At 47.0% G+C, this 14,894-nt stretch overlaps 1 protein-coding gene across 1 annotated transcript in view; it reads left to right on the top strand.

The window, feature by feature from the left end:
• tenm1 (teneurin transmembrane protein 1) overlaps window positions 1-14,894 on the top strand; it is a 728,712-nt gene that overhangs the window by 498,713 nt on the left and 215,105 nt on the right. The window contains 1 exon segment of the mRNA XM_034181415.1: window positions 9,537-9,680. Coding sequence (XP_034037306.1) covers window positions 9,537-9,680 — 144 coding nt within the window.

Below are 14,894 nucleotides of genomic sequence, written 5' to 3'. Positions count from 1 at the left end.
TTTCAGTCTACGACAAATGCTGAAACACTGATTCACATTTTGCGTCCTCCAGACTGTGTCCTGGCTATGTCAATGTATTATTTTCTGGTTTCCCTTGTATGACATATCTTAACTTGAATCAAAATATGGATGCTAAACCTTTGACAGCACAACAAAATTTACTCACATCACACTTGTTCTAGCCTTCCTTCACTGGCTTCCTGTGAATGTGAGAGCAGATTTTAAAGGTTTATTATTGAGCTATAAGGCTCTAAATGTTTGTGAACCCTCTTATCAAAGAAAATGTTTGGAGCGTTATGTACTGTCTTGTGCTGTGTGGTCTCAGGATGCAGGCTTACTTTGTGTTCCAAAGGGAAAAAATGTCTGTGTGCTGTAGAGTTTGTTAAATATTCATATTCATATGAATATTAGAAAGTCTACGAATGTTCAATATCCTTAAAGCATTTTATTTGTATTGCTGACAATAGTTTGGTTTAAATTATCCATCCGTCGATTTTCTATACCCACTTACTCCAATCAAGGGTCACAGAGGGGCTAGAGCAGGGGTGGGCAGCGAGGGCCGACACACTGCAGGTGTTGTGAAAGTGTAGTGACACGGACCCACAACAGGGGGCGCAAATGAACGGCCAATAGATGAGCCAAAAAGTAACAATTTAATGTTGTGAAATGTGCACAACGAATATACAGACAATCTCAGAATATAATTACAGTCAAATCACAAGGTGACGTGTGGGCAGGCTCGAGGATAGAAGACGTCTGTCCTGAGAAGAGCCAGAACCACACGATTTCCGCCGCCACAGAACCTGGTGAATACTGGAGCCGCCAAGTCCCGAATTCCCAGGTGATCACCGTCCCCGACTGTCGAATCTGGTACTGCTGGCGAGAATAAAGACAGTCAAGTGTGGGTGTGTGTACACCCAGTAACAACAACGGTGGGAATGCCACCTCCACCTCTCACTCAATATGTTGCAGAGTACCGCAGTGATTCCTCAGGGGAAAAGAGTGCCGTCCTGCACTCACTCAGCCTCCACAGAAAGAGGGACCGGTACTCCTGCAAACACTCACAATATACAGATATAGAAAACACAAATGGCTGAGGATATTACCTCCAATGAAGTATGATATCTCGGCCATGAGGTGGAGATGACGTCTGGGTTTTATGGAGTGAGATGATGAAGAATGAGTGACAGCTGTCAGGAAGTAATGAGTAACAGCTGTCACTCCCGGCTGTGTCCGTGGCGGCAGCGCCCTCTCGTGCCTGAAGCCCGCACTTCAGGCAGGGCGCCCTCTGGTGGTGGGCCAGCAGTACCTCCTCTTCTGGCGGCCCACACAACAGGACCCCCCCCTCAACGGGCGCCTCCTGGCGCCCGACCAGGTTTATCAGGGTGTCGGCGGTAGAAGTCGGCCAGGAGGGCCGGATCCAGGATGAAGCTCCTCTTCACCCAGGAGCGTTCTTCGGGTCCATACCCTTCCCAGTCCACCAGATATTGGAACCCCTGGCCCATTCGACGGACGTCCAGGAGCCGGCGCACTGTCCAAGCCGGCTCCCCGTCAATGATCCGGGCAGGAGGCGGCGCCGGACTGGGAGCACAGAGGGTGAGGTGTGGTGAGGTTTGATCCTGGAAAGATGGAAGACCGGGTGGATCCGCAGTGAAGCTGGGAGCTGGAGCTTCACTGCAGCAGGGCTGAGGACTTTGAGGATACGAAAGGGGCCGATGAACCTGTCCATCAATTTAGGAGACTGTACTTGCAGGGGGATGTCCTTCGTTGACAACCACACCTCCTGCCCGGGCTGGTATGCAGGGGCCGGGGACCGCCGGCGGTCTGCATGGGTCTTGGCCCTCGTCCGGCCTTTCAACAAGGCAGAACGGGCGGTGCGCCACACCCGACGGCACCTCCGAAGATGGGCCCGGACCGAGGGCACACCGACCTCTCCCTCCACCACCGGAAATAATGGGAGCTGGTACGCCAAACACACCTCAAATGGGGAGAGGCCGGTGGCAGAAGACACCTGGCTGTTATGCGCATACTCGATCCAGGCCAGATGGTTACTCCAGGCCGTCGGGTGCGCGGATGTTACGCAGCAGAGGGTCTGTTCCAGTTCCTGGTTGGCCCGCTCTGCCTGTCCGTTCGTCTGTGGATGGTACCCGGACGAGAGGCTCACAGTGGCCCCCAGTTCCCTGCAGAAGCTCCTCCAGACGTGTGAGGAGAACTGGGGACCACGGTCAGAGACGATGTCGGTGGGTATCCCATGCAGACGGACAACGTGGTGGACCAGGAGGTCTGCTGTCTCCTGGGCTGTTGGGAGCTTCAGGAGGGCCACGAAGTGGGCCGCCTTGGAGAATCGGTCCACTATCGTGAAGATGGTGGTGTTGCCCTGGGACGGCGGGAGGCCCGTGACAAAATCCAGGCCGATGTGGGACCAGGGGCGATGAGGCACCGGCAACGGCTGGAGAAGTCCTTGGGACCTTTTATGGTCTGCCTTGCCCCTGGCACAGGTGGTGCAGGCCTGGATATACTCCCGGACGTCGGCCTCCATAGACGCCCACCAGAAGCGCTGCCGGACAACTGCCACAGTCCTTCGCACCCCTGGATGACAGGAGCCGTGACAGAAGTCCAAGACTGCAGCTCTGGCCTCTGGTGGGACGTATAAACGGTTCTTCGGACCTGTTCCTGGGTCCGGGCTCCGTGCCAGGGCCTCCCGGATGATCTTCTCCACGTCCCAGGTGAGGGTGGCCACGATAGTGGACTCCGGCAGGATAGGCTCCGGTGGATCCGACAGTGCAGTTTTGACCTCCTCTTCGTGTACCCGGGACAAGGCATCCAACCTCTGGTTCTTGGTCCCGGGGCGATAGGTGATCTGGAAGTCAAAATGCCCGAAGAACAGTGACCAGCGGGCTTGCCTGGGGTTCAGCCGCTTGGCGGTCCTGATATACTCCAGGTTCCGATGGTCAGTGAAAACCGTGAACGGCACAGACGCTCCCTCCAACAGGTGTCTCCACTCCTCAAGAGCCTCTTTCACCACAAGGAGTTCTCGATTGCCGACGTCATAGTTCCGTTCAGCCGGGGTCAACCTGCGTGAAAAGTAGGCACACGGGTGAAGAACCTTATCGGTCTGTCCGCTCTGGGACAGCACAGCTCCTATCCCTGAGTCAGAGGCGTCCACTTCAACAACGAACTGGCGGCTAGGGTCGGGCTGCACCAAAACTGGCGCAGTAGAGAACCGTCGTTTCAACTCCTTGAACGTGGCTTCGCACCGATCCGACCAGGTGAAGGGGACTTTTGGAGAGGTCAGGGCTGTCAGGGGGCTAACGACCTGACTGTAGCCCTTAATGAACCTCCTATAGAAATTAGCGAAGCCGAGGAACTGTTGCAGCTTCCTACGGCTTGTTGGTTGGGGCCAATCTCTCACCGCCGCAACCTTGGCCGGATCAGGGGCGACGGAGTTAGAGGAGATGATAAACCCCAGGAAGGACAAAGACGTGCGGTGAAACTCGCACTTCTCGCCCTTCACAAACAGTCAGTTCTCTAACAACCGCTGCAGGACATGACTTACATGCTGGACATGGGTCTCAGGATCCGGAGAAAAGATGAGAATATCGTCCAGATATACGAAGACGAATTGGTGCAGGAAGTCCCGCAAGACGTCGTTAACCAAGGCTTGGAACGTCGCGGGGGCGTTGGTGAGGCCGAACGGCATGACCAGGTACTCAAAGTGACCTAACGGGGTGTTAAATGCCGTCTTCCATTCGTCTCCCTTCCGGATCCGAACCAGGTGATACGCATTTCTAAGATCCAGCTTAGTAAAGATTTTGGCTCCATGCAGGGGGGTGAACACGGAATCCAACAATGGCAACGGGTATCGATTGCGAACCGTAATCTCATTCAGCCCCCTGTAATCAATGCATGGACGGAGTCCGCCATCTTTCTTGCCCACAAAAAAGAAACCTGCCCCCATCGGGGAGGTGGAGTTCCGGATCAGCCCAGCAGCTAATGAGTCCCGGATGTAGGTCTCCATTGATTCACGCTCAGGTCGTGAGAGGTTGTACAGCCTGCTGGACGGGAACTCAGCGCCTGGAATCAAATCAATGGCACAATCGTACGGACGGTGCGGGGGAAGGGTGAGGGCCAGATCCTTGCTGAAGACGTCAGCAAGATCGTGGTACTCAACCGGCACTGCCGTCAGATTGGGAGGGACTTTGACCTCCTCCTTAGCCTGTAAACCGGGAGGAACTGAGGATCCTAAACACACCCGATGGCAGGTTTCGCTCCACTGAACCACCACCCCAGACGGCCAATCAATCCGGGGATTGTGCTTCAACATCCATGGGAAGCCCAAAATCACGCGGGAGGTAGAAGGAGTTACAAAAAACTCAATCTCCTCCCGATGGTTTCCAGACACCACCAGAGTTACTGGTTGTGTCTTGTGTGTGATTAAAGGGAGGAGGGTGCCATCTAGTGCCCGAACCTGCAATGGCGAAGGAAGCCCTACCTCCCCTGCCCATCTGCTGTCTAGCAAATTCCCTTCTGACCCCGTGTCCACCAGTGCTGGGGCTTGAAGGGTTAAATCCCCGCTCAGGATTGTAACTGGGAGTCGTGTGGCAATCTGTGTGTGTCTCACGTGAATGTTTTGACCCCCCCTTAGCCCAGTCTCTGAGGGCAGTTGTTGTTGTGGCCGTTTGGGGCAGTTTTTCTGTGTGTGCTCTTTTGAGCTGCAGAGAAAACACTCCCCGCGGATCAGCCTGCTCATTTTGGCCCTGTGCGTTTCCCTAACAACGTCAGCAGGGGGAGCTGTTGCCCCACAGAGCGCTGCGGCTGTGGAGCGTGGGGAGGGCGGCCCCTTTTCGAAACCGGAAGGGAGAGGGGCGGCGTGTATCAGGCCACGCCCTTCGCCTCGCTCCCAACGGCATTCCTCCAACCGATTGTCTAACCATATAACGAGATCGATAAGCCCGTCTAAATCCCGTGGTTCCTCCTTAGCAACCAAATGCTCCTTCAGGACTAACGACAGTCCGTTTATGAAGGTGGCGCGGAGCGCAACGTCATTCCAGCCGGACCTCGCAGCCGCGATGCGGAAGTCGACTGCAAATTCGGCTGCACATCGGCGCCCCTGTCACATTGACAGCAGCATTGTTGAAGCGGTTCAGGAGGATGTTTTGCTCGGTCATTTGATCCAACCGAGCCGTAAAGGTGGTGAGAATGTGCTGTAGCTCACCAATCACGCCTCCTGCAGACGCCTGCGCTCCCTGCTCTCCCATTGGTCGTTCAACAGCCGGGTGACACCCCTCGGAGTCCATGATGCTGGCCGAGATATCCTGTTGTGAAAGTGTAGTGACACGGACCCACAACAGGGGGCACAAATGAACGGCCAATAGATGAGCCAAAAAGTAACAATTTAATGTTGTGAAATGTGCACAACGAATATACAGACAATCTCAGAATATAATTACAGTCAAATCACAAAGGTGACGTGTGGGCAGGCTCGAGGATAAAAGACGTCTGTCCTGAGAAGAGCCGGAACCACACGATTTCCGCTGCCACAGAACCTGGTGAATACTGGAGCTGCCAAGTCCCGAATTCCCAGGTGATCACCGTCCCCGACTGTCGGATCTGGTACTGCTGGCGAGAATAAAGACAGTCAAGTGTGGGTGTGTGTACACCCAGTAACAACAACGGTGGGAATGCCACCTCCACCTCTCACTCAATATGTTGCAGAGTACCGCAGTGATTCCTCAGGGGAAAAGAGTGCCGTCCTGCACTCACTCAGCCTCCACAGAAAGAGGGACCGGTACTCCTGCAAACACTCACAATATACAGATATAGAAAACACAAATGGCTGAGGATATTACCTCCAATGAAGTATGATATCTCGGCGATGAGGTGGAGATGACGTCTGGGTTTTATGGAGTGAGATGATGAAGAATGAGTGACAGCTGTCAGGAAGTAATGAGTAACAGCTGTCACTCCCGGCTGTGTCCGTGGCGGCAGCGCCCTCTCGTGCCTGAAGCCCGCACTTCAGGCAGGGCGCCCTCTGGTGGTGGGCCAGCAGTACCTCCTCTTCTGGCGGCCCACACAACAGCAGGTTTTCCTTGCAACCAATCACCTCAGCAGGTGGATTGCTGATGAGCTTCTCCCCTGAACATAAACACCTGATCGTCAATGAAATCACCTGCTGAGACAAGTGATCATTAATGAAATCACCTGCTGAGGTGATTGGTTGTAAGGAAAATCTGCAGTGTCTCGGCCCTTCATGGCACATGATTGCCCACCCCTGGGCTAGAGTCTCTACCAGAAGTCATAGAGCGTGACACTCTGGCCCACATATAGACATACAAACATATTCATACCTGCAGACACCAATGGACAATGTTAAAGTTTCCAGGTCACCTAACCTGCATGTCTTTGGATGTGGGAGGAAGCCGGAGCACATAGGGAGAACCAACACAGACACAGGGAGAACACGCAAACTTCACACAGATAGGCCGCAAGTGGGAATTGATCCCATGACCTTCTTGCTGTGAGGCAACAGTGCTAACCGCTAATCCACCGTGTTGCTGGTTGAATTTATTTGAAATTAACTTTGTTGTTTTGTAAGTATTTGGTGTTTTATATTTTAACCCTCTGCAGTCATCTTGACGTGTCTCTGTGTCATAGTCACATGACTAAATTAAGTGGATGTAACATCCAATCCGCCACAGTCTGAGTCTAGGGTTGAATGTGTAATGAAAGTGCAGATTTCAAATTATGTAATAGTTTTTAAATTATGTTTATAGTCCTAGTATAACTTGAAATATGATGAATTGTTTAAATGCAATGCTTTATCTTGAATCTTATGGTCATTTGCTGTTTGTTGCACATTTCTTCAGAAAAGCGCAGCAAATGGGACTTTCAATTCTTGTCGGCTCTCCCTTGGTGCAGTTGCGGGGGGGTGGGGGACAACACTTCCCCTTTATTATTAGTGGAAAAATGCGCAACCTAAACCAATCAAAATCACCAACCCACATGGGTTGTTTGCTGAGGAGATTCTGGTCAAAATTAGAGCATGACATGGGAGTGGATTTTCACTCCCGTCCCATCCCGCTCCCAGAAAATAAATCCCATCCCGTCCCACTCCTGTAAAGATGACTCCCAATCCCATCCCGCTCCCACTCACAATCAGTCCCACTCCCATCCCACTCCCGTATGTCTCGCGCCGTGATTATCAATCAGGGACTGAATATGTAGTGACGTGGAGATGTCTGGAGTTTGACTGAAGATGTGAACATGTCCTGTATCTGGTAGCAGCCTGTGAGCAGGACTTATGTCTCTTTTGTCCTTTATTTCACAATTATGACAGAGTTTGTGGAGTGAGCAGCAGCACCAGCAGCGGGTGCGGAGTTTCTTTTTATTTTTATTTTACGTGCGTGCGCAAGTGAATCATCCATGGAGATTATTTTACTTATTAACTACACAGATGTATAATAAAACAAATGGTGACTGGTTTCTAAACACAATTATGACAGAGTTTTTTGGGAAAGAGCGAGGATCAGCAAGCAGCTGAGTTTTTTTTATTATTATTTTTTTGCGTGCGAGCGAATCGTCTGTGGAGAATATTTTATTAATTAACTACTCAGATGTATAATAAAACAAATGGTGACTGGTTTCTAAACACAATTATGACAGAGTTTTTTGGGAAAGAGCAAGAGCAGCAAGCAGCGGAGTTTTTGTTTTTGCTTTTACGTGCGCACGCGAGCGAATCGTCTGTGGAGAATATTTTATTAATTAACTACACAGATGTATAATAAAACAAATGGTGACTGGTTTCTAAACACAATATGACAGAGTTTTTTGGGAAAGGGCGAGGAGCAGCAAGCAGCGGAGTTTTTATTTTTGCTTTTACGTGCGCGCGCGAGCGAATCGTCTGTGGAGAATATTTTATTAATTAACTACACAGATGTATAATAAAACAAATGGTGACTGGTTTCTAAACACGATTATGACAGAGTTTTGGGGGGAAGAGCCAGCTGCAGTACCACAGCAGGCAGCAGAGTTTCTTTTTTTTAATTGTTTACATGTGCGCACGTGAACGGGACAGGAGGCCCTCAAACTGGGTCCTGCAGAGGTGGAAGGACCGGTGAAAGCAGCCGTCATCCAGACACAGCTCCTGCAGCAAATAATGATACTCTCTGTATTGGGAGCTTTCCACAACAACTCGCTCCGTGTGATCAAGGTCCGTCATGTTAACTTGACTGACAACCGGAGCCGGCAAGTGGAATGGAAGCTCCTCCTATTCGATGACGCACTGGGGTGAATTTTCACAGCAAAAGCAGAGCGACACACCGGGCAAAGGAGGTGCGTCTGTCGCCACGCGACCCCCGCGAATTTGTAGCATCTGATCGCACCCGGTGTGAACGCGTTTTGGTTGTTTTGAATAGATGAAAATCAGCATCTATTTTTGGCATTCCCGCTCCTGCCCGCTCCCGTTCATTTTTATTCCCCTCCCATCCCAATCACGGGATTGATAAAATTTTGACTCCCATCCCGCGGGAATCCCGCAGGAATCATGTGACCCACGGGAATTCCCGAAAAATGTAATCCTCTAGTCAAAATCAAAGACTAAAGTGCCAACACTGCCTCCAGGTGGACAACAGGAGGAATGACATGCCCCCTATGGGTCAGACTTGTGTCCACTCTGTTTTGTGTTGAACATGAATTGTTTTTTGAGTGGCACAATTAATTTGTGTGGCATCTTATTGTTTTGTAAATAGTTGTACAAAAAAATGCCTGAAGCATTTCCTACATTTTAATGTAAAGAGTTGTATAAAACTGTTTGCTACATTTATACATATGTTTTTGAAATTTACAATTTAGATTTGCATTCTAAGTTATAAAAATGGTTTGTTATGTTTGACATTTTTAAATATATATATACACACTACCACAGGCCTCTCAGCGAGCATGTGGATTAATTCTATTGCGCTCACATTTTCGTTTCCACTTCATAAAACTATGGTGCTTTGTCACAACCCTTTTCTATCACTATTGGAAAAAAGTACCCTTCCATGACTCCTTGGAATCAGAGCATGTTGCTCATGAAGTCTGCATCATGACTGGGATCATGTTTGAATCTCGTGCGTGGTGTTTGTAGAGTTCCAAGAGCTACAGATTTGTCACCTGCCAAGTAAAAACAAAACAAAACACAAAAAACAGAAACTCTACTGATAGCTGTTAGTTGTTGAGAGATGCCGCTCAGTGTATCATTACAAGTAAGAGGTCAAGCAGCTAATTCTAGGCTCTTCCATGAAGACGGGCTCCTCCTGATTATGCCTCCACTTCTCACTGATGTCTCTCAGATGCACTCACTGATGAGGTCTCCCTACAGGGCTTTCATCTGTCGTACTGCTCAACACAATATAGTTTTAAGAGAGACTCACAATGTGTGCCATGTTTGTGTGTATGCTCCTGTCTGTATACTACTGTTTGTGCGTTAGACACAGCAGGGTTACAGCTCTGACTTTCTAATTAACGTCGAACCCGGTTATGTGTATGTGTTTCAGTATCGGTGGGCTACGAATATGAGCCGTGTCCCGGTGTTATCCAGTGGGAGAGGAGAACCGCTCTGATGCACGGCTTTGAACTGGTGCCATCCAACCTGGGAGGATGGTCTGTGGACAAACATCATGCCCTCAACATACGGAGTGGTGCGTACAAATACAAGATCATGCATATATGTAGATATACTATATATGCCAATGGATGTTGGCTTGTTCCATATCTCCTCCCTCAGTTTTACAGTTACATTTGCCCTTTTGTTTTTCGATGTAGCCAGACCTGTTGAAAGGTCGAGGTCCTTGGGAAAGTTTAGAGGCCCTAGGGTGTGCGTGAAACGGAACACAGTGTAGATACAGTGCATCCAGAAAGTATTGACAGCACTGTACGTTTTCCATATTTCTTTATGTTGCAGCCTTATTCCACAAATAAGGCTGCAACATACATTACTCCACAAAAATGTACACAATGTAGCACATAGTGGAAATGTAAGAAAAGGTTTTTTGTTGTTGTTGTTGTTTGTTTGGTTTTTTTTGGCAAATTTGTTAAAAAAAAAACAAAAAACTAAGAAATCACATGCACATAAGTATTCACAGCCTTTGCCATGAAGCTCAAAATTGAGCTCAGGTGCATCCTGTTTCCACTGATCATCCTTGAGATGTTTCTATAGCTTGGAGTCCACTTGGGGTAAATTCAGTTGATTGAACATGATTTGGAAAGACACACACCTGTCTACATATAAGGTCCCACAGTTGACAGTCAGCGCACAAACCAAGCATGAAGTCAAAGGAATTGTCTGTACCCTTCCCCACAAATCTGGGGAAGGGTACAGAAAGATTTCTACTGTGCTGAAGGTCCCAATGAGCACAGTGGCCTCAATCATCTTTAAATGGAAGAAGTTCAGATCCACCAGGACTCTTCCTAGAGCTACCTGCCCATCTAAACTGAGCAATTGGGGGAGAAGGGCCTTGGAAAGGTGACAAAGAACACAATGGTTGCTCTGTCAGAGCTCCAGCATTCCTCTGTGGAGAGAGGAGAACCTTCCAGAAGCACAGCAATCCACCAATCAGGCCTGTATTGTAGAATGGCCAGACAGAAGCCACACCATAGTAAAAGACACATGGCAGCCCGCCTGGAGTTTTTCAAAAGGCACCAGAAGGACCAGACCATGAGAAACAAAATTCTCTGGTCTGATGAGACAAAGATTGAACTCTTTGGTGTGAATGCCAGGCATCATGTTTGCATGAAACCAGGCACCATCTCTCCAGTGAAGCATGGTGATCGCAGCATCATGCTGTGAGAATGTTTTTCAGTAGCAGGAACTGGGAGACTAGTCAGGATTGACCTCAGCATGGGGCATTGGTTCATATTTCAGCAGGACAATAACCCTTAGCCCACAGCCAAGATACCAAAGGAGTGGCTTCAGGACAACTCGGTGCGTGTCCTTGAGTGGCCCAGCCAGAGCCCAGACCTGAATCCAATTCAAAAGGTGCATCAGCAAAGTATTGAGAATACTTATGTACATATATACTCAACAAAAATATAAACGCAACACTTTTGGTTTTGCTCCCATTTTGTATGAGATGAACTCAAAGATCTAAAACTTTTTCCACATACACAATATCACCATTTCCCTCAAATATTGTTCACAAACCAGTCTAAATCTGTGATAGTGAGCACTTCTCCTTTGCTGAGATAATCCATCCCACCTCACAGGTGTGCCATATCAAGATGCTGATTAGACACCATGATTAGTGCACAGGTGTGCCTTAGACTGCCCACAATAAAAGGCCACTCTGAAAGGTGCAGTTTTGTTTTATTGGGGGGGATACCAGTCAGTATCTGGTGTGACCACCATTTGCCTCATGCAGTGCAACTCATCTCCTTCGCATCATCCGTGAAGAGAACACCTCTCCAACGTGCCAAATGCCAGCAAATGTGAGCATTTGCCCACTCAAGTTGGTTACGACGACGAACTGGAGTCAAGTCGAGACCCCGATGAGGACGATGAGCATGCAGATGAGCTTCCCTGAGACGGTTTCTGACAGTTTGTGCAGAAATTCTTTGGTTATGCAAACCGATTGTTTCAGCAGCTGTCCGAGTGGCTGATCTCAGATGATCTTGGAGGTGAACATGCTGGATGTGGAGGTCCTGGGCTGGTGTGGTTACACGTGGTCAACGGTTGTGAGGCTGGTTGGATGTACTGCCAAATTCTCTGAAACGCCTTTGGAGACGGCTTATGGTAGAGAAATGAACATTCAATACACGAGCAACAGCTCTGGTTGACATTCCTGCTGTCAGCATGCCAATTGCACGCTCCCTCAAATCTTGCGACATCTGTGGCATTGTGCTGTGTGATAAAACTGCACCTTTCAGAGTGGCCTTTTATTGTGGGCAGTCTAAGGCACACAAGTGCACTACTCATGGTGTCTAATCAGCATCTTGATATGTCACACTTGTGAGGTGGGATGGATTATCTCAGCAAAGGAGAAGTGCTCACTATCACAGATTTAGACTGGTTTGTGAACAATATTTGAGGGAAATGGTGATATTGTGTATGTGGAAAAAGTTTTAGATCTTTGAGTTCATCTCATACAAAATGGGAGCAAAACCAAAAGTGTTGCGTTTATATTTTTGTTGAGTGTAATTTCTTACTGTTTTTAATTTTAATAAATGTGCAAAAAAAAAGAAGAAAGAAAATAGTTTTTTCATGTTGTAATTATGGGGTGTTGTGAGTAGAATTTTGAGGGGAAAAAAATTATTTACTCCATTTTGGAATAAGCCTGTAACATATCAAAATGTGGAAAAGGTGAAGCACTGTGAATACTTTCTGGATACACTGTACAAGTAACAGAACTCAGAAATGAGTGCTCATGTAGGACCTTGAAGACACCATAATAATGCCATCACAACACCCTAAAACCAGCGTAAATTCCTTTGTGCATAACAGTGAGCCTCCAACCACTATGGGCGCAAACGACATTGGAATTTTATGATCAGACAGACAAGTGGTGCATTAAATACACTGAACAAAAATATAAAAGCAACAATTTTGCATTTGCTCTCATTTTTCATGAGTTGAACTCAAAGATCCAAAACATTTTCTATATTCACAAAAGACTTATTTCTCTCAAATATTGTTCACAAATCTCTCTAAATCTGTGTTAATGCGTACTTCTCCTTTGCCTAGATAATCCATCCCCCACCTCACAGACAGCATGATTATTGCACAGGTGTGTCTTAGGCTGGCCACAATGAAAGGCCACTCTGAAATGTTCAGTTTTACTTTATTGGTGGGGCGGGGGCCTGTCTGGGTCAGAAAACCAGTCAGCAATAGGTCTTTTGTGTATATAGAACATGTTTTAGATCTTTGAGTTCAGCTCATGAAAAATGGGAGCAAAAACAAAAGTGTTGCATTAATAATTTTGTTCAGTGTGCAACCCCAATTCCAGTGAAGTTGGCACATTGTGTAAAATGTAAATAAAAACAGAATACAATGATTTGCAAATCATCTTCAACTTATATTCAATTTAATACACCACAAAGACAAGATATTTAATGTTAAAACTGATAAACATTATTGTTTTTGTGCAAATATTTGCTCATTTTGAAATGGATGCCTGCAACACATTTCAAAAAAGCTGGGACAGTGGTATGTTTACCACTGTGTTACATCACCTGTCCTTCTAACACTCAATAAGTGTTTGGAAACTGAGGACACTCATTTTGGGAATAAAAGGAGCATCCCCAAAAGGCTCAATCATTTACAAGCAAAGATGGGGCGAGGATCACCACTTTGTGAACAGCTGCATGAAAAAATAGTCCAACAGTTTAAGAACAGTGTTTCTCAATGTTCAGTTGCAAGGAATTTAGGGATTCCGTCATCTACAGTCCATAATATAATCAGAAAATTCAGAGAATCTGGAGAAATTTCGAAAGCAAATCAAATCAATTTTATTTATATAGCGCCAAATTACAACAAACAGTTGCCCCAAGGCGCTTTATATTGTAAGGCAAAAGCCATACAACAATCAATCAATCAATTCAATCAATCAATTTTTTTATATAGCGCCAAATCACAACAAACAGTTGCCCCAAGGCGCTTTATATTGTAAGGCAAGGCCATACAATAATTATGTAAAACCCCAACGGTCAAAACGACCCCCTGTGAGCAAGCACTTGGCTACAGTGGGAAGGAAAAACTCCCTTTTAACAGGAAGAAACCTCCAGCAGAACCAGGCTCAGGGAGGGGCAGTCTTCTGCTGGGACTGGTTGGGGCTGAGGGAGAGAACCAGGAAAAAGACATGCTGTGGAGGGGAGCAGAGATCGATCACTAATGATTAAATGCAGAGTGGTGCAGCAACTACTTGCTTCTACATGTAAGCAGCAAGGCTGAAAACCAACATTGAATGCCCGTGATCTTTGATCCCTCAGGTGGCACTGGATTAAAAACCTGCATCATTTGAATCATATTTGTCTAATAGATTACAATTTGTTCATGTAAATGGGGAATCTTCTTCACAGACTAAAGTTAATTATGGAGTTCCACAAGGTTCTGTGCTAGGACCAATTTTATTCACCTTATACATGCTTCCCTTAGGCAGTATTATTAGACGGTATTGCTTAAATTTTCATTGTTACGCAGATGATACCCAGCTTTATCTATCCATGAAGCCAGAGGACACACACCAATTAGCTAAACTGCAGGATTGTCTTACAGACATCAAGACATGGATGACCTCTAATTTCCTGCTTTTAAACTCAGATAAAACTGAAGTTATTGTACTTGGCCCCACAAATCTTAGAAACATGGTGTCTAACCAGATCCTTACTCTGGATGGCATTACCCTGACCTCTAGTAATACTGTGAGAAATCTTGGAGTCATTTTTGATCAGGATATGTCATTCAAAGCGCATATTAAACAAATATGTAGGACTGCTTTTTTGCATTTACGCAATATCTCTAAAATTAGAAAGGTCTTGTCTCAGAGTGATGCTGAAAAACTAATTCATGCATTTATTTCCTCTAGGCTGGACTATTGTAATTCATTATTATCAGGTTGTCCTAAAAGTTCCCTAAAAAGCCTTCAGTTAATTCAAAATGCTGCAGCTAGAGTACTAACGGGGACTAGAAGGAGAGAGCATATCTCACCCATATTGGCCTCTCTTCATTGGCTTCCTGTTAATTCTAGAATAGAATTTAAAATTCTTCTTCTTACTTATAAGGTTTTGAATAATCAGGTCCCATCTTATCTTAGGGACCTCGTAGTACCATATCACCCCAATAGAGCGCTTCGCTCTCAGACTGCAGGCTTACTTGTAGTTCCTAGGGTTTGTAAGAGTAGAATGGGAGGCAGAGCCTTCAG

Source organism: Thalassophryne amazonica, chromosome 11, assembly GCF_902500255.1.
Source record: "Thalassophryne amazonica chromosome 11, fThaAma1.1, whole genome shotgun sequence".
In the NCBI taxonomy this organism is placed as follows: Eukaryota; Metazoa; Chordata; class Actinopteri; order Batrachoidiformes; family Batrachoididae; genus Thalassophryne; species Thalassophryne amazonica.
Note: the sequence above shows the minus strand (reverse complement) of the source record. Positions and strands in the feature narration are given on the sequence as shown.